General features: G+C 34.9%; 1 protein-coding gene and 1 pseudogene across 4 annotated transcripts; both read right to left on the reverse strand.

The window, feature by feature from the left end:
* Positions 1–13,862: 13,862 nt before the first annotated feature.
* LOC111993388 (probable amino acid permease 7) lies at positions 13,863–17,055 on the reverse strand (annotated as a pseudogene).
* A 1,700-nt stretch (positions 17,056–18,755) lies between these two features.
* LOC111993389 (probable amino acid permease 7) lies at positions 18,756–23,178 on the reverse strand. 4 transcript variants are annotated; one of them, XM_024025220.2, is made up of 8 exons: positions 22,277–23,177; positions 21,645–21,752; positions 21,314–21,547; positions 21,097–21,190; positions 20,629–20,843; positions 20,143–20,276; positions 19,766–19,993; positions 18,756–19,204 (listed from the first exon to the last, which is right to left on the reverse strand). In XM_024025220.2, the coding sequence occupies exons 2-8, from the start codon at positions 21,712–21,714 to the stop codon at positions 18,803–18,805; spliced, it is 1,377 nt and encodes a 458-aa protein (XP_023880988.1). In that variant the 5' UTR covers positions 21,715–21,752; positions 22,277–23,177; the 3' UTR covers positions 18,756–18,802. The 4 variants fall into 4 exon arrangements, with proteins under 4 accessions (XP_023880988.1, XP_023880987.1, XP_065620615.1 ...); XM_024025219.2 differs by having other exon boundaries at positions 22,273–23,177; XM_065764543.1 differs by lacking the exon at positions 22,277–23,177 and adding an exon at positions 22,148–22,264.
* Between the last annotated feature and the right edge of the window lie 864 nt (positions 23,179–24,042).

Raw genomic sequence — 24,042 nt, forward strand, 5'->3', positions numbered from 1 at the left:
CTTGTTTTTAACGCAAAATTATTAGGTTACTTTATTTGGCCTAATAAAATAACATATTCATAAGTTTTTTTCTCCTCTCTTTCTCTTATAAAATTTGGACTACACAATACACACTTACACTTCACTTTAATATTTGCAAATTTATTTTCTATACTATGGATAAGATATTAATTGACAATATAATTATTTTTAATTTGTGTCATTATTGTTATAAGTCCAAGAAACTAGAATGCCAAGAAGAATTTTTTTTTTTTTTTAGTTATTAAAATAAAAAGAACAAGAAGAGAGAGTAAATGTTAATGATGATGAGAAAAATTTTAATGAAGAAATAAATTTGCAAAATGATAAACATGATAATAGCCTTATTGATTAAAATTTGGAGGCTTTTTTTCTACTTGGGGCCCTAGACGGCTGCATCAATTGCTTTACATATAGAGCCGACACTGCTTTAAAGTAATCCAACACCACAAGTAGATTGCTAGCTGACTGCAAAATTGATTTTTGTAGTCTCTATGATTTCCAACAACACAGGTGTAGATCTTGTGGTGGGTGATGAATTCTCCTCCCAATGATTTCACCATTGGAGAGGGTTGGAAGACAAGAATATTGAGTTCAAAGTTATTTATTTATTTATTTAGCTGTCTTCCTTCTCTTGAGTTTAGGGTTAATTTACATATAGTTATGTAGGGTTTTGGGCTAGAGTTTGTCCCCAAAAAGACAATTGGAGCAAATCTCAAAATATTTTGTAGCAGATTTTGGTCGATTGAGAGTTAACTGAGATTTTTTGCCTAGAGCTTGGATTACCAAGAATGTGCTCGCATGACCAAGAATTCCAATTTCACACTACCCGAACTTGTCTTTGAATTTAGCCCTCAATACCCCTTGTACATTACAAAATTAAAACTCAACATTTAACCAAAAAAAAAAAAATCGTCTTGAAATTAACCATCTATGGACGACTAAATTTCTCGGTTCGAAATAAATCAAACAAGTAAAATAGTGTCACAAGTGTGAATTTGTATTGATGATTGTGTGGTACAATTCTCTGTGATTACAAATGAGTGATCCTCTGATTCGATCTCCTTGAAAGATTTATTGATTACAGTTGTGGTAATGTGATTTTGATTTAAACATCAAATATACTTCAATTTGGCTGAAGAATGGATTGAAGACCTTTGAAACAGAATTACAATGAATCTCTAGCTATGAGCTTGTTAGAAATTCTTTGTTCTTCGTGTTCTTCGTGTTCTTGGTGCGTTCTTCGTCTTTGAAGATTTGTGGTGGAAGTTCTTCGGTGCTTTAGAGGCTTGAATCCGTAGAGCTTCACTGATTTGTGGTTTATGAGGTTTCTGGAGGCTTTTGAGCTTGATTCCAGTGAACTTTGAGATCTAGGAATATGATTTGGATGATTCCTCTTCGAATGTTCTTGTATTCGAAGGTTTGTGGTGGAAGTTCTTCGGGGCTTTAGAGACTTGAATCCGTAGAGCTTCACTAATTTGTGATTTGTTGATGTTTTCGGACACTTTAGGCTTGATTCCCACAAACTTTTGGATCTAGGCGGATGATTTGGATGATTTTCCTTCGAATGTTCTTCGTATTCGAAGTTGAAGTTCTTGGAGGCTTTAGAGCTTGATTCCGGCAGAGCTTCTAGACTTCTGAGTGCTTCAAATGGTTTGGTGTCCTCTCCAAATCTCCTGATCTCTAGATCTCCTTCTCAGATCTCCTTAAATGCCTTAGGAAGGCTTCTATTTATAGGAGTTTAGGGGTAGGTAAGCGACACACGGCGGAGCTTGATTGGTGACACGTGGCAGAGCTTGATTGGTCCGCTTATGTCATCGCTTATACGTGCGAGACTGATTATGTCATCGCTTACATGTGCGATGATGTGTGATTGGTTTTTGCATGACACTTGGCAAATTTCTGTTGGTTTCTGAGTAGTGATAGCAAAACCTAGCAGCAATACGTGGCGCTTTGTAATTGGCCGTATTTTGTGGACTTAGTAGTGTGACGTGTCAGCTTGTGATAGGTCGGGAATTTTTCCTATCTACAAATGCCCCCTCGAGACTCGTTCACACACACAGTTTCAGAGTGTGGTGTGAGAATGAGTTTCGAAAACAGACTTTTACTCTTGGCTCTTCAAATGAAGTAATTGAAGGTGGCGGAGCTTTCAGTAGGATGAGATAATTTCCGAGGAGTAGACCCACCCATATGAAAGGTTTTGATGAGGCTGAAAAGAGGTTTGCAAGTATTTGAATGTACTTACATGACCGAGCTTTCTCAGCAGAGGTTAAGTTGAAGTAACTTCAGAAGAGTATTTTTGGATCGTTGGCGGCGATCACATGGTGTAGAAGATGGGGAAGACGCGAGGATGGTGGCTGGGTACAGCATACAGAGTCATGGGGCTAGCCTCGTGCTTTTAAGAACCGTTGGTGAAGTCATCTCAGAAGGGTATACTTCAGATTACAGCGAGGCCATATGGGAAAGTGGTTGAGTGCGCTTGTGTCATCGCTTTACTCAGGTTAAGTTGAGGTAATTTCAGAAGCTTATAGATTCTGGAGATGATGATGTTGGTGGTGAAGAAGACGGGGATGAAGCAAAGCGAAGGGGTGAAACATACGCCACCATGGTACTGGTCCTGTATGTCGGGGACCCTCTGGTGTAGGTGTTTCTAGGAGATACACCTTCGAATATGGTACTGACTGTATGTTGCATGGGGTCTGACAATAAGTCGTAGAATGTGCATGCGTGATTGGACTGCATTGATAGACGTTAAGTTGAAGTAATTTCAGAAAAGCTCAATCTGAAATACTTCAAGTTGAATTTAAGTTGGAGTAATTCCAGAAAGTGTGTTTTGAGGTACCAGTAGCGATGACCTTTGAGTCCCATAGTGGTGGGGACATGGAATAAGGCTCTGGTGACCATTTACCAGCCCCAAAGGCTGAACTTTGATGAGCTGGTGCCTTGAAGGTTGTTTCGAGTGTTGGATGAAAGACAATTTGTAGGATACCTCAACACTTTTTACCATCTTCTTTTACTGCTTCTTGTTGGAAAAGCACAAAAAAATGAAAGATGGAGCTAACTTGTGATTCTGGTCCTAAAAACCAGCCAAGTTGCTGTTTGTTCCGAACCGCTGCTTCTGTTAGAAGGCCAAACAATTGGAAAGAGACTACGGGAGACCTGAGATTAGGAACCGGTGTCTCTGCTGGACTTGGATTTCCTGGCCAACCAAATCCACGGAAGCATGGAAGGTCGATGCAGGCCTTGTTATGAATAACTTTATGGACAAACGTAGTTGTTAGGTGGAGAAACAAAATTTGTTTGGATCTCAAAACTACAATGATGCTGCGAAGAGGGTTTTTGCCGAACCATGGGAGGGTTGATTTCAAACTGATTATGAAGCGATATTGGTTGCTAAGTGTTGAGAATGATGAAGCCATAGTGAGAAATGGCTGTGAGAAGGAGGACTTGAAAATTTGAAAGAAGCAAATCTTCATTTCATGACTCAGTGTTTTTTTTTGGATAAGTTCTTGATGAATCCGGCCCTTCTATTTATAGCGAAGAGATGAAGAATGGTGGATGGATAGTTGAGAATGGCGGATGTGAATTTTTGGTGAGACCGGTGGATGAGAATGGTAGGTTGGAGACCGGTAGAGAACGAGAATGGTAGGTGAGAGAGATGAAGAATGGTAGGTGGGAATGTTTGGCATCGAAAGGGGAATTGTAGGTTGGATGGGTGACCCGATGTGATTTCAAGTTCAAGACACACTTGTGAGAGTTCATCTGTACTTTTGAAAGGGAAGCCTTGATGAAGACTGGAGAATAACCTTGAGGGGATCCAAACTAAATGGATGAATCTCAAATTTTGATATTGAGAGCTTTAGTTTTGGACATTGTCAGTACTTTGGTGATGTGGGTCAGATTGGCGACTTCCAAGTTGCGAAAAATTGACCAAGACAAGTTTGGCTTGAAAATCTTGACTTTGGGTCGAATTCAACACGAAAATCAACTAGCTTGGAATTGAGTTATTTGTGCAACTTGGTCAAGGTATTTTTTTTTTTATCTTTTTTTTTTTTTTTTTTTTTTTTTTTTTTTTTTTTTTTGAGGTAGGTTGAGACCGGTAGGGAATGAAAATGGTAGGTGAGAGAGATGAAGAATGGTAGGTGGGAATGTTTGGCACCGAAAGGGGAATGGTAGGTTGGACAGGTGACCCAATATGATTTCAAGTTCAAGACACACTTGTGAGAGTTCATCTGTACTTTTGAAAGGGAAGCCTTGATGAAGTCTGGAGAATAACCCTAAGGAGATCCAAACCAAATGGATGAATCTCAAATTTTGATATTGAGAGCTTTAGTTTTGGACATTGTCAGTACTTCGGAGATGTGAGTTAAATTGGTGATTTCCAAGTCACGAAAAACTATGCAAGACAAGTCTAGCTCGAAAATCTTGACTTTGGGTTGATTTCAACATAAAAGACAACTATCTTGGAATTGGGTTATTTGTGCAATTTTTGAGTCTCAAATGATAGAACGGACTCCAAAATTGGAATGTACACGAAAAATTGAGAAAGATAGGTCCATCTTAAAAATTTTGACTTTTGGTCAACATTTACGCAAAAGTCAACTTTTTAAGAATTGGACGTTTACACAATTTTCGAGTTTCGAATGAAGAAACGGATCCCAAAATCGGAATGTACTCGAAAAACTGAGTGGGACAGGCCCGTCTTGAAAATTTTGACTTTTTGGTCAAAGTCAAAGGTCTAACTTGGTCAAAACTTTTTTTTTCCTTTTTTTTTTTTGGCGGTTCGGACCGGGTCAGGATCAACGGGTCAAATCGGGTCGGTCTCGTCAAACGGGTCAGATGACGTCATTCATGACGTCACCGAGCTGAAGCGTGTGACACGTGTGGCGCGTGTATGCACATAGCGCGTGGCAGCGCGTGGCGAGTGGGATAGTAGCTTCGGCGCGTGTTAGCGCGTGAGGACTGATGGAGGCGCGTGGGAGCGCGTGAAACAACGTTGGTGAATACCGGACCTTCTGGTGGCGCGTGGAAGCGCGTGGCTGCTCTTTTGGTCCCAAAATTTTTGGGTTTCGTCGATCTAAAGCCGTAGAAGACAATGGTTTTGTCATTTTTCTAAAATTGTGAACCTATTTGCATAGGTTTGAGAAACTAAACCGTAGCCCATCGCGAGCTTATGGCGGCGCGTGGTGGCACGTGGTGGGTCCTTTGTTGATGGCCTTTCTGGGTGTTGTAGATCGAGGGCCGTTTGAGATTTCTGTAGGGTCAGTTTTGTGAAATGATACCTGGATTTTCACGATTCTGAATGAGAAAGCCACGGGTCTTTGTTGGACTTATGGCCTACTTTGGTCTAATTTTGCGGTGGCTACCCACAGGATGGTGCCAGGATTCAGATTTGTGAGGTAGGTAATGAGCCAATATCTTCTGTCTCCATGGCTGAATATCTTCCGTCATTTCAAAATTCAGTGCAGTCTTCTTTGACTTGAGTGCTGTGAATGTGCAAAATCTGACTTTAAGCTCCACAAACCTTTCTATATAAGACCAACCTTTCTATATAAGACCATCCGGGCATGAACTAAATTAGACAAGCAGAGTTTCCGTGAGTAGAATAATACTTTGAAGTGTAGAGAAATTATGTCTTCTCTTCTTTTTTTTTTTTTTTTTTTTTTTTTTTTTTCTAACATACTTAGTTTGTACTAACCCTTTTTTTTTTCAACAGACTAGAGATTACAATTGAAGCTCTCTCTTTCTCTAATTTTTATTTATTTATTTATTTATTTTTATTTATTTATTTAGACGTGCCATGAGATTTATTTATTTTAATGCACATCTTTAATTTTCTCAAAGTCCCTCTCACTCCACGCTCCACCACTCAACAAATGACACGTGTCTACTTATATTTTCTATTCTTAATCAGGGGCTGCGCTATATGTGTTTACTGTTTGTACTTTGTAGTGTTTTGATATAAATTTTTTGAGTTTTGAGATTGGGTTTTACTAGTACATATGCCAATATATTAGTAAACTATTTTAGGAAATTTTTTATGGAAATATGAAAATTTTCAATGTTTTGACAACTTTTTTAATTTTTAGTAAAAAAATTTCCAAAAAAGATAATTAATGTATGCTCTAAGGTATACATTAACAGGACCCTTTGAATTTTTGTTGATTGCACTTTTGACTCTTTGTAAACACTTAGCCAGTGGGAAAGTCTGATTATGTGCAAAGACATTTCACACCTCTTGCACTTTTCTTTAAGCTCCAACGGATTGTTTCTATTATCAATCTAGAATGAATATTTGTAAGATTAGTGTGCATTTGGCATAGCTTAAAAAAACTAGCATTTTTTACTATTTAACTTAATTTTACTGCTATTCGTGCGTTCCACTGCACTTTTTGATATTATTCATGGGTCTCATTGTACTATTTCAGTTACCTTTTAATTTTATCTGTAATGTTTTCAGCAAAAAATTTTCAATTTCAGCTAAATAAGTTGTTCCTAAACGGATACTTAAAACTTAAAAAAAAAAGACATTAACGCATTAAGAATAGAAAAAGAATTAAATAGATGTGTTGAGTGGTGGAGCATGAACTGGGACAGGAACTTTGAGACAGAGGATGCGCATTCGAATCAACTACTTAATTTTCTTTCCTTTTATTTCTTGCTCCTAATACATGCAAAACAAAGATAATGTTGAGGAACATAATTTAATTCCCTACAATCACTCTAAAAATAGGCATAAATGACGTAATATTAAATGTCATAAAAGAATATTAAATGTCATAAAAGATTTAAGTAGGTCTTTCTTATCACCGATATATGTTTATATACTAATACATATCTATATCTATATATATTTAAAAGTTAAAGCGTAGCATTTATTGTTACTACGCTTCTGTTGAGCCACATCATTGGTCACATCATCCTTTTTTTCCTCTTTTTTAACTTTTATTTTTCCTATTCCCCCCCCCCCCCCCTCCACCAAAAAAAAAAAAAAAAAAGCACTCTTCTTCTCCCTACTAGTCATCGTTACACTTTCTCCTTTTACCATTTCTCTTTGTCTGCTCCGCACTACCCTCTACTTTATCATTACACTTCTTTCATCACTATTACTTTCTTATATTTTGACTCTTCTTCCCTTATTTTATTTTGTATAAATTTGGTGCAATTTCTCCCAAGTAATCCTTATTTTTTCCACAAAATAACTGAGTACTCTCTCTCTCTTGGTGGATTTTTGTTCTTTTTTATAAATTTTTTATGGGTCTTTTTTATAATTCTGATTATGGTTGATTTTTATTTTTTGAATATTTGTTTTGGTTAATACATAGTTTTTTTTTTTTTTTTTTTTGAATATTTGGTTTGGGTTAATACATAGTTTTTTTCGAAAAAAGGAATTTGAGTTTCTATCAAAACACAATCTACATGACTATAGTTCTTTTTCTTTTTCTTTGTCCTTCGTGATGAAAATTTAGATCATTGGGCACCATTGCCTTTTCTCTACATTGTTGAGCACCACCTAGATGGTGGGGAAATGAAAGAACTAAGCTACTCCACTATATATAGCAGAGAGTACTTGGAAATGGAAAAGTAATGAATGACACGAGACTGAAAGAGTAGATGAAAGGCTAACCAAATATAAGATGCTCAAAGCGCAATAATGTTTAGTCCAGTAGGATTTTATATTATTATTACTATTTTCTTAAAAATAAGCTGGAGGGCTATCTCTGGTCGATGAAGTCCATGCGGTACATGTTTAGTTCACATTAGTCTCTTCTCCTTAACCCACAGACAAGAAAAATAAATTTCTCCACTTTTACAAAGTAATGAATTTTTTTATATGGGAAAATACAGCTCACACACTCTATTATGTACAATTTTACACATGTCCTTGAAACGCACTAAAATCTATTTTTTAGGGTATGTATAAAATTGTGTAATAGACGCTCTGTTTGTTTTGAAGTAAAATATTTTTTCAAATATCAGTAAAACATTGGATTTGAAATTTTGTTTCTAAATTTATTTGTTGTTGTGTACACTTAAAAAAAATTAATTTATTAGAGAAATTCTACAGAGTACAAACAAAATTAACGCATATACTTTATATAGAGTGAAAAAGAGCTTGGTAAATCCAAGGATGCATACATAAAGCATAGTGTCCAGACTTATGTTTATTTTTGTTATTGAAATAATAATGTTCTATTTTAGGTATCTAGCTATTTACTTTAGTTGTTTTCAGAGTTTAAGCAAAGAACAATTTTCTACCGTAGTCATGTCTTGCTAGAATAAATTAGGTAGGACAACGTTTACGGAACACGAAGAAATGTTTAAAATGTAGAAGTGTGCTTTTTTATAATAATTAGTCACAAACTCATGTGATGCGTAGGAATATTATTAATGATCATTTTATGGCTAAACTTATTTTAAAGTAAAAAATTATAATAATAATTCATTAAAGATTATTTTGTGAATAGCCAAAAGAAAATTCTTTACAAATAAGTTAGTAAACTACCATTACTTAAAAAAAAAAATTAAATAACCAAAGATATATAACGTAACGTATTAAATTATTCAAACAAAATCTTTTAAAGAAATCATTTAAATCGACCATCAAATATATGACTTACCCTAGAAACTTTATAATTAAATAGTGTAGAGTAAACATGGTTTTACAAAAACAATGACTTTAAATTGGCATCTCTTATTCTCCCCATTTTATTTTATATAATTTGATATCATTTCTTCCATCACAATTTGATATCATTTCTTTTGGTGGATTTTTGTTTTTTCTTATAATTCTGATTAAAGTTGATAATTTTTTTTTTTGAATATTTGTTTTGGTATTGTGCTTTTTTAATTTCCCTTTAATACTATTTTTTTTTTTTTTTATTATTATTATATATAGAAATTTGAGTTTCTAACAAAACACAATCTACATGACTATGAATTTGAATATGCCTACCAATTTTTTGAGTAATAAATTATTATAAAGTCTAACTTTTATTCCTTTGATTTCATTTTAATTTTGGTTAAGATGGCATTGTAATTTTGTGATGAGTTTTTATTATTATGATAATCTCTTTATTCCTTAAGAGATGAAAATTTTGAATAATAAATTTGAAACTTATAAAGTTTAGTTGTATATTAGGCAAATATAACACACTACAACAGAAGTTAAAAGACTATAGTTCACCTTAAAAAAATATTAATCAAACAAAAAAAAAATAGAATGATATATTTGTAGAGATAAAAAGATAAAAATAAAAACCTGTAGAAATTTTTTTAAATAGATAATATTTGAATTAATTGTTACTCTTGATATATTATAGTCCATTACATAATATTATATATTCTCACGCATCGCGTGGGTCTACGGCTAGTAATAATAATAGTAGGTTCGGTTTTATTCTGGAGTCTAGAATGTTTGCTAATGCACAATTGAGTAAAGAACTATATATTTGTTACTGGCTGATTTGATCTTAGATGCTTGGTTTGGTGCAATGGAGATCAAAATGTCAGTCTCACCTCCCTTCTGTAGGAATCTTGTATTTTTCCCCATCTCTTACTCTTTGTGAAACGCAAATATATAATCAAAATGTTACAAGTGTAACTTAATTTCTAATTGTAAAATTTAAAAAATTTTATATCTGAAGTAATCATGAAGATGTTATAATTTTGGATATTGATTTATCGTTAAAAGAATACGCCAAATTCTTCTCAAAAGCAGAAGAAGAATACACCAACTTGCTCACTTGTCATGTGCTTCATCATCACAACAACATCCTATATATATATGCCGATATTCATCAGGCCACTAGTTTAACCATCCATTGGCCATAGCTCCTATTTGATCTTTCGTACCATGATAAGTTACCACTTCCTTGCTTTCGTTAAGGATGGACATAGGCCCAAATCAGGCCATTTTATTTGGTAGAGAATATGAATATCCGCCCATTCTATTTGGTAGAGAATATTTGTCCAAAGATTGAGAGAATATTAGGAATGCTATAAGCATATAGATAATAATTGTTGTATTGAAATTTAGTTAGTTAGTTACAATTCCAAGCATGTTAATCACATTTAGCACATATTGGAATTATTAATGCACATGGGGAATAATAGAATCAATAGGATAAGGCCATGTGGGCCAATGAGATTAGAGCTAGTCTCTTATAAATATATAATTGTAATTCAATATTAGATATCAATGAAGAATAAACCAATTTCTTAGTGCATTAGTGCATCCCTCTCTCTCTCTCTTTTAATCTCTCTATTTCTCTATGGAGGGTGACTACCTTGAATTAAGTCAATTTTCCTACAATTCCCATCAATCCCCCTATAATTCCTATCCATCTCCATTAGGAACCACCTAGTTCCTAACATTTGGTATCAGAGCTGTCAATCTTGAGACGGGTGAATATGACCGACAAGAAATCTTGAAAATAGTAAATGAAGTTTCAGAGAATTTCAAGACTTTGTAGAATCTCACAATGCCATTTTAGAGAAGGTCAAGGCCTTGGATGAATCTAACATGGCCATGAAGGAAGAACTTTCAAGAGTGCAAGAGGATCTTGAGAATATGTTTGATGAAGAGATATAGCTTCTTGAAGGTACAAGCGACAAGTTTAAGCTTCGTGAATCAACTGAACTTGCCCATGATTTTGAAGATCCATGTGATAATCTTTGTTGTTCATTAAGCAAAAGTCCTAAGAAGCTCAAAGAACAAACAGTGGTTCTTGAGAAGAGTAAACCGATTGCGTTTAGTGAATAAAGAAAATTGAATAATAGTTCCTTCGTGAGTTATCATTTTGGTATAACTCCAACATTCTTCGTCAATGCAGATCACTTAGAGATCAAAATCTCACTGGGTGCTTGTGGTCCATTGCATGGGAAGGAGATTTGGCCAAAGGTGAGAAATTCTGAACCTTGTGATATAGTTGGTACTATGGAAATGTTTTGGATTGATACGTACTTCCCATTCACCAACCATCCATTTTAACACCCCTTGGCATTGAGTATGATGTGTGGGTATGAAGTTTATGAGAAGTTGGCCTTTGTAATTACAAAATGGAGTGGTGAATTTGTTTCAAAGGACAAGGAATGAAGGAAATATTGGCTACGTGGAAAGGTATAAAATGTTTCAAGTTCCTTGGTGCTTTGGCTATGGTCTACGCAAAAAAAAGAAGATGATGTATACCACGGACAACAAAGAATGATAGAATTCGGTCTTATTGGTCCAAAGGGACACACTCTCATATGTGATGGTGTACTAGTAAACTTTCTTGTTGGGATTGTTGTGCATGGCTTCAATCATCCAAGAAATCAAAGGTCAAGGTCCTGTAGGGAGTGTTCATTTGCTAGTCTAATTTAGTTTGCTAGTCTAATCCGAAATAAAACCTGTTTACTCAAATTTTGGGTAGTGATTAATTGATTTGGAGTTGTTGGCGTGTTCAACGGTCAAGATGCCTTGAGGTATTGGTGTAGTGGCCAATCACCCCTCATGAAATTACAACAACACCTTGTGGGAAAGGTGTTTTCAAGGGGAGGGAAATGTTATGAATGCTATAAGCATATAGATAATAATTGTTGTATTGAGATTCAGTTAGTTAGTTATAATTCCAAGCATGTTAATCACATTTAGCACATGTTGGAATTATTAATGCACATGGGGAATAATAGAATCAATAGGATGAGGCCATGTGAGCCAATGAGATTAGAGCTAATCTCTTATAAATATATTATTGTAATTCAATATTAGATATCAATGAAGAATAAACCAATTTTTTAGTGTATTAGTGCATCTCCCCCCCCCCCCCACCCCCCCCCCCCCCTCTCTCTCTCTCTTTTAATCTCTCTGGAGGGTGACTTCCTTGAATTAAGTCAATTTTCCTACAATTCCCATCAATCCCCCTATAATTCCTATCCATCTCGATTAGAAACCATCAGGTTCCTAACAGAGAACCGGTCAAATTTCTCAAGAATTCTTTGATGTCAGACAAAATCTAAAATTTATTTTTTGTTATTTATTAATTTTTGTATTTAATTTGAATTTTTAGAATTTTAGGGTTAGGGTATTTATTTCATTGTTTTTAGGAGTATAGAACTTTTTTTAAAAAAAAAGTAAAATTAGAGTTATTTATTTATTTATTTATTATATTTTATGGCAGGGTATTAATTAAGATCTATTTTAGAATATATTTTTTTTGGTCTGTCATGTTTTATGAAACCTTTAAATAAGTCTGCAAGTCTATAATTTTTTTTTTTTTTAACAATTCAATCATTCAAATTAATAAATAAATAAATAACCAGTTTTTTTTTTCTTCTCTATTTTTGTTTCTCTTGTGGATTCTAGACCTATCATCTTATGGATTCAAAAAACCCCTTGTTGATTCAAGGTTATGTTTCAAGCAAATATGTTTTGTTTCTTGCACATTGAAATAGACGAATTCTATTTCTCATAGTTATTATTCCACTACATTATTCTTAGTGCCAAGGTAAGCTTCTTAGTTTCTAACATCTTTTATTTTTCAATCCTTCATCCAAAATTTCAGTTTCTATCTTTAGTTTTTGCTCGTTTTGCCTTCTGGTTGCTTTCTTTTATGTTTGAGTAGAGTTAGCAACATTCCTAGGATAGAAATGTAGTAGAATTAGGGTTTCTGCTTCTATATGGGGTACATATGCATGGACCAAGCCTATGTACACACCCCAGAAACCACAATTCATCGTGCCTTTTTGTTACCTAAATATGCATGGGTGCTGGTCCTAACTAGGTACAGATGTCTTCCTCTTTCAAGTTCCTGAATGAATACATGATCATGGTAGATATTTGGAAATGCTATAAACATGTAATTAGAGAGGGAACCCTATTATTCGGGACCCCATCCTAATGTATAATTTTTGAGATCCTTTGTACAACACATGAAATTTATCTATTTAAAGACGACACGCGTGCTTAGGAGGGATCTCACTTAGGGCAATCCATAGAACATGGCTAGGAGGTACAAGTGGAGGCTGATCCATCGACCAAAAAGATTTGGATGCCTAACATCTTTCCACGTTCGTACCTTCACTCCAAATTCATAATTTGGTTAAGTTGGACCTTTGCATAAGGGTCAAAAAATGGTTCCTGGACCAATAACCAACTAACAATTCCAATCTTCACGCAACCTTTGAGTTAATGGCATATTTCTAGGCCCGTACATATGTCAGGATGGGCCCACACCGGGTAGCACCTCGAGAAAACTGTTAAGTTGGCAGACATGGCATTCACGGTCCACACCTTAGGGCGTTCACAACTATTTGCAGAGATAACACTAGCATTCACAGTGCATCCTTCAAAAAGTGCGATGTTCAAATGACTACAAGTTTATTACTGTTAACAATTTAGAATCAGTGGTTTCAGATGATTGACTCCCCTATGTTTAGCCATTTACACAACCAGTATTGAATAGAAGATGAAATAATACAATCCTTGCGGATCATAATATTAGATCCAAACCATACTGCCCTTGCAAGTTTACTAAGGAACAAGTGATCCAATGATGCTTCTCTCTGTTGGCATAAATGGCAAGTGATACAAAAAACAACAGGTTATAAAAATTATTTAAAAAGTAAGAAGAAGAAGAGATTTGACTTGGAACCAAGGAAATGGAAAATATATGTATGAAAATGGAAGTTGGGTTACATTACTTCTGCATGTAGAGGAAAATGTTATATAAGATTTCAGCAAATGTAAATAACATTTGAGCAAAAACAAAATTTCTGCAAAGTCAATAATAAGATAAGTCATGATTTTTTACAATTTTTAATTTTGATATAAATTGGTAGTACCTGATATCCTCCCATCAAATGTATGAAATATTGTTAAGAGTGAAAAATCTCATTAACTTGCTTAATGATACATGGCTTTGATCCTTCTATACAATCAGAGACTAACTTAACTAACTTAATAAACATCTTAACAGAAGAATAAAGCGCACACGTGCACACTCACGTGCACACTCACGTGCATTACTGAAGCTATTTACAAGACTGACTAAACTACACACAGTTTAAGCTATATACAATACAAAGACCAAAGCTTCAAGTCGTTTAACCATGAGTATCTGCACTTCTATAATTTTGCTCTGACTCTTCTTGCTGTGCTGAGTCTTCTTGCTGTTGCTGTTACCTTGATCTCTGATAAAATGAAGAGCAATGCAAGCACTAGCAAAATCAATGAGAGCATTATCGGGCCCGAATTCTGTCAACCGGTTTCCTAGTATAGCAATCCCTATAATCCTGAAAATGTACTAGCCTTCTCCATGAAAATTCAGCAATGCCTACATCAAAAGAAATAGTTAAGTCCAAGCTTTATCATACTTGGTGAATCAATAGCAATTTTTTAGACGTGCATCCTCCTTTCCATTACAAAAGGACTCAAGTGCAGATTCTAGCTCAGTCTTGCACTTATATAAGTCCTTCAATCGAACCAATCAAGGCGAATAATGTCACAAGCAAGCACACGATGCTGAAAGTTTGAAGCATGCCCACTTTTTTGTCCAAGCTCCAATATTCCTCTGCTTAAAGTACATCTCCACAGGAAAATATATAGGTAAGGGCCAAAAGTTCAAGCCCCCATATATTCCCATAACCTGATTAAAGTAGGGGAACATCATTTTAATTCCTGTCGTTGACACCACATAAACACTCCGGAAACACAATCTGAGAAGATTTAATCTAATAACCGGGAGTGATGGCAATTTCAAAGTGTGATTATTATTTACAACTCCTCTACTTGGGAACTTCTTGGCAAACCTTCTTTCAACATTTGCAAACAGTGGCTGACTGAAAATCTGTCAACATAAATACATGCAAAAACACAATGGTAAAACTATTATAACAGTGCAATTACTGTATATGTTGACTATATCTACAGTACTGTTGTACATTTTGCATTTCTTCTAGTGATACAAGTAACAACAAGTATAGTCTTGGCCACAGAGAGAAACAAAACTAGGGCCTATTCCTTGTAATGGCAGGGAATTAATATGGCAACAAGAATTAGAAGATTTAAATGTGATAAACGTAGCATATAAAGTTGTACCTGATATCCTCCTACTAGATGAAGCACAACACAAGCGCTAGCAAAGTCAATGAGCCAGTGTGGTTCAAAGAATTCGAACCCCATCAAGAAGTTCCCAGGTGAATCATCCCCAAAGGCTGCATATCCAAAGCCTCCACAGCTGAGGTAGAAGAGGGTTGTAACTATGATCGCTATTGTAGAGGCCTTTTTCATTGTCTGGTTTTCTGGTGGGGATGACTTCAAAGTATCCTTCATGTTTTGCAAAATGCATCATATATATCAGCCTCTTTCCTATTTTAAGTACTTGAATCGTTATATACATAATGCTTTTTTGAAATGGATTTCACCCATATGAGACCTTAACATGTCAAACCTGTATCTCAATAAGAATGAGAGGGTATGGATTGGCAAATGCAATGCCTCCCAGGGCTTGAGACACCAACCATACTTTATCAGCTGCACTCAGAAGTTGAGATTTCTCCAATGCTGCCTTTAACAACTCCATCTCCTGCAATATTTATGACAAGAAAATTATTATCTTTGGAATAAAAAAATAAAATAAAATAGAAAAACAAGAAAAGAATCACTACTAAGTTTCTAATACCTTGCAATATCCCCCCTCCTCTTTTTCAGTTTATGAGGTAATATCATTAGCTAGATAATATACTAGTGAATTCACTAGCATACCTATAACTTTTGCAAGGCCAAGTCCCAATCTAATGGAAGAATAGGTGAAGGACATGGCTGTAGCAAGAATCGATAACCATTGTATATTGCGGAACTCGGGGATCTGAGAGAGTACAATTTGGACAACTCCAAAGAGTAACATACAAGTGGTATTTCCAAAGTTACATGCAGCCTCGTGCCCTTCTTTGTGGTAACAGTTCGATTTCTGAATTGCTCTGCATCCATAGTGAGAAAAAAGGAATAAAAAAAGGGACACTAATAGAAAAGGTTTGACTACGTAAATCATATAAGTGCCAATTCTATGATTTTGGATGACACTAACAAAATATGAAATCAATATTCAACATTTCAAACCCATGTTGCATTTGGTTATATAAAATCTTTCTGGAATTCTAATATCCCAGATGATAATTTTGGCAACAAAAAGGCATATAATGTGATTCTATATCATTAAATGGTTACCATTCTTGAAAAGCTAAAGCCAAAACTACTAAGCTCAAAAATCAAGTTGGGACTGGGAGGAGTAGCTTAAAAAAGCTCATGCTGATAGCAGATGTATTGTATAGGCAATGCCTATCCCAAATAAGCTTAAATGCACCAAGATGACACACACCCGTGCGTTCCTTTTTCCAGAAATCCATTTTAAGCATCAACAATCATTCTACTTGGTGGGTTTTTTTTTAGATAAGTAGAATATATGGTTTTTTTTTTTTTTTAAGCAAATGAAGAAAGTAAACTTCTCTTTCTTTTGGAGATGATTGGGCATTTTTTTTCAACTCATGAAGCTAATGCTGTAGCTCATAATTCCACCGAGTTATAATAAATTTTAAAGAAAATGGTCAGCCTGTCTTTTACAAGATTTGTATAAGATATTTGGTTAAAGCCTACCTTATATATGAGTAATCAAATTACCTTTTAGTTCATCATGGAAAAAAATAAAGATTGTTTTCTCTTGGGCATAACTACAACCAAATTTAACAATGGAGGATAAGGAGCTTACCTAAACTCATATGGACAACTTCAAGGTAGGACCGATTTCTACCGGGACCATATTCAGGATCAGGAAATCAACAGCAATTGCAGAGAAGGAATGTAGAAATAAAAGTGATTAAAGCAAAGAACAACATGGCCAAAGGACCTGCAATCCACCCAAGTTGTGCAATGCTCCATGCTAGTGATGGTACTCCTGATCCTATCACCCCAGTTATTATATGTTCTACTGCTGTCCATATGTTTCCTTCACAATTCAAATATTCAATATTAAAAAATCACCCAAGGTTTTTTTTTTTTTTTTTTTTTCCAAAAGTGAACTTCAATATTTCCCATCTCATTCTCTAATTCTCTCATTATTCCATGGAACATAAAAAACACTTTGGCACATAAGAAAATGAAAAAAAAAAGAAAAAAAAAGAAAAAAAAAAGAGAGTGAATTTTTAATTCAAGGGAATTTTGATAATCCTGAAAAACAAAGAAGTTTGAAGCCCTTGAATCTTTATTCATACAAAGCTCTTTTTGATCATCACGATTGAATTTAAACTAAAAGAAGGGTAAAGGCAAGGGTGAACTGGCAAAAGTGAAAATAAACCAGTTCTCTTGAGAGGAAGATCAGCTGGTTGAGTTTGTAATAAAGGGGTCTGATTATCTGCAGTTTTTTCTCCCATGGCCTTCAGTTCTCACTTTTGTGAAGAACCCACCTGAAAGAAATTGAATTTATAGCTGAAATTCGAAAAAATGATATACTTGGCCCGGTGAGAGATTCTATGAGGAAAAGAAAAAATTCAATGTCCCAGTTTTGTGTTCTAATGTAGAGTTTATAACTTTATACTATTCTGTTGGAAGCTTATTCTTAAACTAGTGGCAACGATAGAGATGTATAATGTTAGTTGGCTTAATTTGGATACTTTTTTCGAGCTTAAATTGGATTCTTTTTTCGAATTTTAATTAATTCTAATTTCAAGAAATTTTTTTTATTTAAGTCTTTATCTTCTGTACACTCATTAAACCATAGATGGCTCAAAAATTAGGAAATATGAGACTTGCATAAGCCTAAAAAACTTTCTTAATGAAATATTCTTTAATTTCATGCTTCTGATAGAAACAAATGAGATGCTGATTTTTGATCTGTTCATGCACAGTGCCTGCAGATAAATTGTTAGAAGTATTTTGGGATATATTAGAAAGTCATTTGAGATGGTTTGGTCATATGGAGAGGAGAGTACTTAATTCACCAGTGATAAGGACTGAGTAGATTCAAATTGAAGGAACAGAAAAATATTGAGCAGGACCTAAAATAAATTTCCTAGAAATAATAAAATAGGACATGTCAATTTGAATTACAGAGGTATGAGAGAATGATTTTGGATAGGATAGAAGGACAGGTAAGAATGCATCTGGCTGACTTAGCCTATTGAGAATCCATAACTGACTCCAAAATTTGGGACTAAGGATCGGTTATTGTTGTTTTTAGGATATCTTGCAGGTTACAATTTTCACCCCCTTTACTATACCTTTGACAGTTGCCGCATTTTGCATGGAGTTGCATCTATGTTTCATTAGTATATAAGCTTAGTTAGATGGCTTTCTTTGTGCATATCACGTTAAAATATGTGAAGCTGTTCTACATTGATCTTGAATGCTTTACTAGATGTCAGGGAGATCACAAAGTCAGTCTTGCCTCACTCCAAGAAGAGTTCTTTCCTCCTTTTTTTGTAGAATTTGTGGGTTTTCATGCTTTATTGGGAATGCAGAACAAAATTAAAATCTTACAATCTACTTAATATCTAATTGCAAATTTTGGCTACTTTATATGTGAAGCAATTATGGAGATTTTATAATTTTGTACATTGATTTGTGGTTAAAAGCCACTACAAATTAGTATTGTAGTTGTGGATTGCTCAGGGAAGAAGCTGAGAATTGCAGCCTGAAAGCATTACAGCTTAAAGTGAAATCATAGCACCCTGAGAGCTTAGATTATAATTATGGTCATTGAAAGTATAAGACAATGTCTTTTTCCCATTCATTTAGAATTACAGTAATGCCTCAGCTCAGTTTGGCACTTATAAGTCCTTCAAGTGACCCAATACAACCAACAACTGTCACAAGAAAGCAAACAAAGCTAAATGTCCTAAGTACAATCCATTTTTTTGTCCAAGCCCCTACTTTCTTTTGTACAAAGTACATTTCCACAGGGAAATGTATAGCCAAAGGCCAAAACGTCACGGCCCCTAACAGTCCCAAGACTGAATTGAAGTACGGGAAGAGCATCGCAATTCCTGTGGTTGACACAACGTATGCAGTTCGGAAACATAGCCTGAGAAGATTTAACTGAAAGCCTGGCAACAGTGGGAGTTTGAAGGTGTGGAAATTATGTACAAAGCCACTGTTTGGGAATTTCTTGGCAAACCATCCTTCAGCAAATGCAAAGATTGGCTGACTATAAATCTGAGAGAAAAAAAAAATATTGGAAAATGAATGTAACTACAAGCAAACCAAGGATGCATAGAAGTAACAAAAATTCAGCACTGCCTACATTATGGAATCGAAGACAATGGCTAATCATTACTTAGGTTTTTTTTTTTTTTTTTTTTTTTTTAAGGATGGATTTGACTAGGAAAGAAAGAAAAGGAAAATATTTGTCTTTAAATGGAAAACCTGATATATTGTTTTGAATAATTTTGAAAAGTTGGGATACAATACGGTCAATACTTATGCATGCCAGGGAAAATGATACATAGGATTTCAATCTTGTTCGAGAAGCCTCTCTAAAAAAAAAAAATTACTTGTTGCATAAACCATAATACCTTTTGCCAGTGAAGTCAAGGAAAATGTTAGATAGAATTCAAGAAAATTTTCTTTTTAAAAAAAAAAATTGATGCATAAGCCATATTACCTTTGCCAGTTAAAAGTGTCAAGAACATTTGAACATAAACAAAATCTTTACAAGGTCAATGAGAAAGTAATTTATGGTTTACTATTTTGAAATTCTATGTTAATGGGTAGTACCTGATATCCTCCTATCAAATGAAGAACAATGCAAGCATTAGCAAAATCAATGAGCCAATAAGGTTCATAGAAACCAAATCCTGTCAATAGGTTTCCTGGGGTATCATTTCCAAAGGCTGCATATCCAAAGCATCCACAGCAGAGGTAGAAAAAGGTTGTGACAAAGATGGCAACCTTTGAGGACCTCTTCATGGTCTTGTTTTCTGGAGGAGGAGACTTCAAAGTGTCCTTCATTTAACAAATTTCACAATTCATTTAGATACTAAGTTATATGAGCAACTATTTATTTATTAATAAATATATAATGTTTACTTTAAACTTAAATTTTCTTATGCTTTTTCTTATAAAATAATTTATTAAGAGATAGTTATCCTTACCTGGATCTCAATGACAATAAATGTGTATGGATAGGCAAAAGCAATGTCCCCAAGTGCTTGGAAGATTAACCATATTTTATTAGCAAGACTAGAAGCTGGGACTCCTGTAATGCTCCCCATAATCTTCCCATTTTCTGCAATTACATACATTTCTATTACCCTCCATCTGCCTGCTACATTCTGACATTTTTTTTTCTTGATGAAACTAGCTGGTTGCATTAGGCTTGCTCATATGAGTGGAAGCTTTTTTTTTTTTTTTGGCTGAATTTTTTTTTTTTTTTTTACAAATTTAAAGTGACGTGAAAATATAAAACTCAAAGCTCTGATTTTCTATCATTTTTATAGTTTATCTCAGCAGCCTGATGGAGTACTACAGCTTCTTAGTGAATGAAACATCTTTTCCTTCTACAGTATATAGCTATAAGTGATCAAAGGGTTTGTGTTTTTGTAGTAATTGACAAAAAGAAGGCAAAACCACAGACATACCTATTACTTTTGCAAAGCCAAGTGAAAATCCAATAAAAGAGTAGGTAAAAGACATAATTGCAGCAACCACAGAAAGCCATTCCATGTTATGGAAATCTGGAATCTGTGACATAACGATCTGAATAAGTCCAAAGAGCAGCATATAAAAGGTAGCCCCATATGCACATGGAGCTTGGTGCCCTTCTTTGTGGTAACAGTTTGATCTCTGGATTGCCCTGCATATGTATTAAAGAAAGGAAAATAAAAGAATTAGGAAGAAGGCAATAGCTGAGGAAGAAAGAAAAAAAGTGGATAATAAACATAGCTGAGGAAGAAGCCAATCATTATAAAATGCACATTCAAAGGGGAATTATTTGAAATTAAAATATATAAAAATAAAATAAAAAGAAAAGATAAATAAAGAGAGATGTGCAGAGACAATTTCCTAATTCAGAAATTTCTGTTATGCTATATTCTCAGTGGAAGTACCTCATACTGGTAGCTGTAGTAATTACATAAGCAATACCAGTCCCATACATGCTCAAATATTGAAGCAAACCACAAAACCACGTGTGTTTTCTTCCTGAACTTTCAATAAACCAAGTCAGGGTGCATATAAAACATAACAATCTTTGTAAAGCATATCCTAAGTCAAAGATTCTATAGAACCTTTAAAAGAAGGGAAAGAAGTTGGTGCTTATACTACCAAGATTCACTCTAACAGCATCCATGTAACAGTAGTTTCGTGTCCCGGTTACGGAGTCAGGACTCCTGTAACAATCGGAAATGAGGAACACGGAAACATAGGTGACAATTGCAAAACAAAGCAAGGTAACTGGCCCTGCTATCCATCCTAACTGTGAAGTACTCCAAGCCAGAGACAAAACTCCAGCTCCAATAACAGCAGTAATGATATGCGCTACACAACTCCACAAGGTTCCTGATTGTGTTGCCCACAAAAGGCACTGAATTCAACACTGAATTGGAAGTAAATTTAAAAGAACTAGTGGATGGTCCTAGAAAAAAAAAATCTTTACCAGTTCTTCTCGGATGCCCATCGTCATCACAGGAACCATTAGCTACTTCAAAAGAGTGTTGGACAGCCATGTTTATTCAACTCAAAAGAAGGCCACGGAGTTTGATACCTGTATACCCAATATAAAAGGCCTAAGAGGCAGAGACACAGAACACTGTGCCACAGACCAATATAAAATTCCCCGAACACAAAACTGTCAAAACACTACGTGACACATACATCAATGCATAGAAAACTACCATGCTTGTGACAGCTAAAATTTTATGGTGCTATTATGTGATGGACAAATATAGATGTGGCCTTTATTATGTAATGGACAAATATAGTTAGCGACCATGAGTAATCTTAATGAAGGTTTCTATAACATAAGAATGTTCCATTAGTTCTATGAAGCTATGATCATCACTTCTTCACTCTTAGAGAAGCTTTAAATAGGTCCTAAGCGGGCGCATGCATGTGTTCGCATTTATGTATCAACATCATTGATCAGGTGATTAAAATTACATGAGAACTCGATCATGGCCACATAAGCTTCATCAGTTGTGAAGTGTTCCAATGATTCTAGAAAGCTGTAAAAGACAATAAAAGAGTTGCCAGCTACTTGATGGAACTTTTTGTTTGGTAAGTACCTACTTGATGGACTAGTAAAAGGAGAAACCAATCAAGTACTTGCCACTCTTGTACTTGATGCACCCCAATTTGACAATCGTTTGAAGGCTGCAATAGGAATTAAAGCCATCCCAGCTTTTTTGAAGCCATGATCAGTGAGATTCTGCAAGGTTAGACTCACAACTTACAAGGCTGTTGCAAGGATAGTTTCTCAGCATAATGAAGATATATAATCTCATTTAGAACCTAAACAATAATGGAGAAATTGACTGTCATGATCATCATGGAATTTTCACCTTCCCACTTTATTACTTTCTCCCTACTTTATTTTGAATCAACTAGTAGCTATGAGTGGGTGAGTGATAGTATTCTTTTCTAACAAAGTAAATGATTGAAATCAAGCATAAATTTTTCCCTTTGCAATGGAGAATACTCCAATAGCTAATGTCCAGAAAAAAAGGCAGTACCCCTTTTCTCATAGAAAGTTTGACACACAACCTCTTTAACTGATACTGATTCAAACATGACACCATTTCTAAAGGGATGTTTCATCCTTTTTTTGACTCTTGTTGCTGTGTTTGTTTCCTCAATACACCTAACATGACCTTTCACATCATTTGCAAGTTGAGAAACTTTGGACTTGCTTTCAAGAATTTTAAAATCTAACTAGAAAAGGTAAAACAACATGAAGGAGACCCTCAGTCATGTGTCAGCTGCACCCTTTATTCAGTCCTATCCTTCCTTCGCACAATATTACAAGAGTTATGCCTCTGATCCTGAGCTGAAAACACTGACATGGGTCAGGTTTTTTACTTCAATTTCCCAGGATGAACTGGGTGTTCTAATGTAATAAGAAACCATGCAGCCTTTGCATCTTATGGTTTTAGTAAGATACTAAAAAGTACAGGAATTGGGAAATTAATGAAACTAGTAAGTTCTAGCAATATGACACCCCCTTATATATACTTGCCGACATGGCTTACATATACACCACAGGTATTTCTTATCCTCTTATTTAATACTGATTCCAAGTGTCTTATTGTTACACATAAACAAGTCGCCAGCATCTTCTCTAGCATTTATGAATAAGTATGGTGACACAAAAATTTGCACTACTTTTATGTAGTAATTGGTACAAAATAAAAATGCTGTCATTAGTGATATCATATAAAAGTAATGTTATTCCACTCAAAATTTGACACCTAAGCAAGTTGTGAAAAAGCTCTTTATTGCAAGCATATCTAATCTTTTGCAGAAAGCAATTGATTCTTTGGTTAAGAAAGCATTTCTTACTTTAAACATCGGTCCAGAAGCTAGTGTTGATATAAATATTTCCATTATTAAAAAAAAAATGTATATTATTTGTACACCAATCTCCATAACAAACCTAGTTAAAAATTTTATTTTTCATTTGCTACTCGACCTTTGTACTCTTTTTTGTTTCTAGTTTCTACTATGTCACATGTGAACACTCTCTGCTGCCGTCTCACTCACACCAAGGAAATTAGTCGATCGGTTGGTTTGGGAGCATGTTGACAAAAGGTAAGGGCCCATCCCATGCACAAGATTCCATCCAAATGTACATTATTTATTTTCTTCGGCAATACTAATCTCATTCTCATCCTTTATGTTTTGTCTTTTTTTTCATTTCAAAGATCCAATTTTGGGGCTGGCGGCTAGGCTCAAATCCAGCTGGAAACTGACACTGCAAAGGCGCAACAAGTTACAGTGTGGGACTAGAAACAAGAGTTTCCAGTTTCCACAGCCCAAGTCCCTAGAGCTCTCTTCAT

The sequence above is a fragment of the Quercus suber genome, unplaced genomic scaffold (genome assembly GCF_002906115.3).
Source record: "Quercus suber isolate HL8 unplaced genomic scaffold, Cork oak 2.0 scaffold_568, whole genome shotgun sequence".
Lineage (NCBI taxonomy): Eukaryota > Viridiplantae > Streptophyta > Magnoliopsida > Fagales > Fagaceae > Quercus > Quercus suber.

Coding starts and splice junctions, on each gene's coding strand:
- LOC111993389 (XM_024025220.2), bottom strand. CDS start 21,714: ATGGCTGTCCAACACTCTTTTGAAGTAGCTAATGGTTCCTGTGATGAC. Junction 20,844..21,096: donor ACTACAGCTACCAGTATGAG/GTACTTCCACTG, acceptor ATACATATGCAG/GGCAATCCAGAGATCAAACT. Junction 19,205..19,765: donor ATTTGATAGGAGGATATCAG/GTACTACCCATT, acceptor TTTTTCTCTCAG/ATTTATAGTCAGCCAATCTT.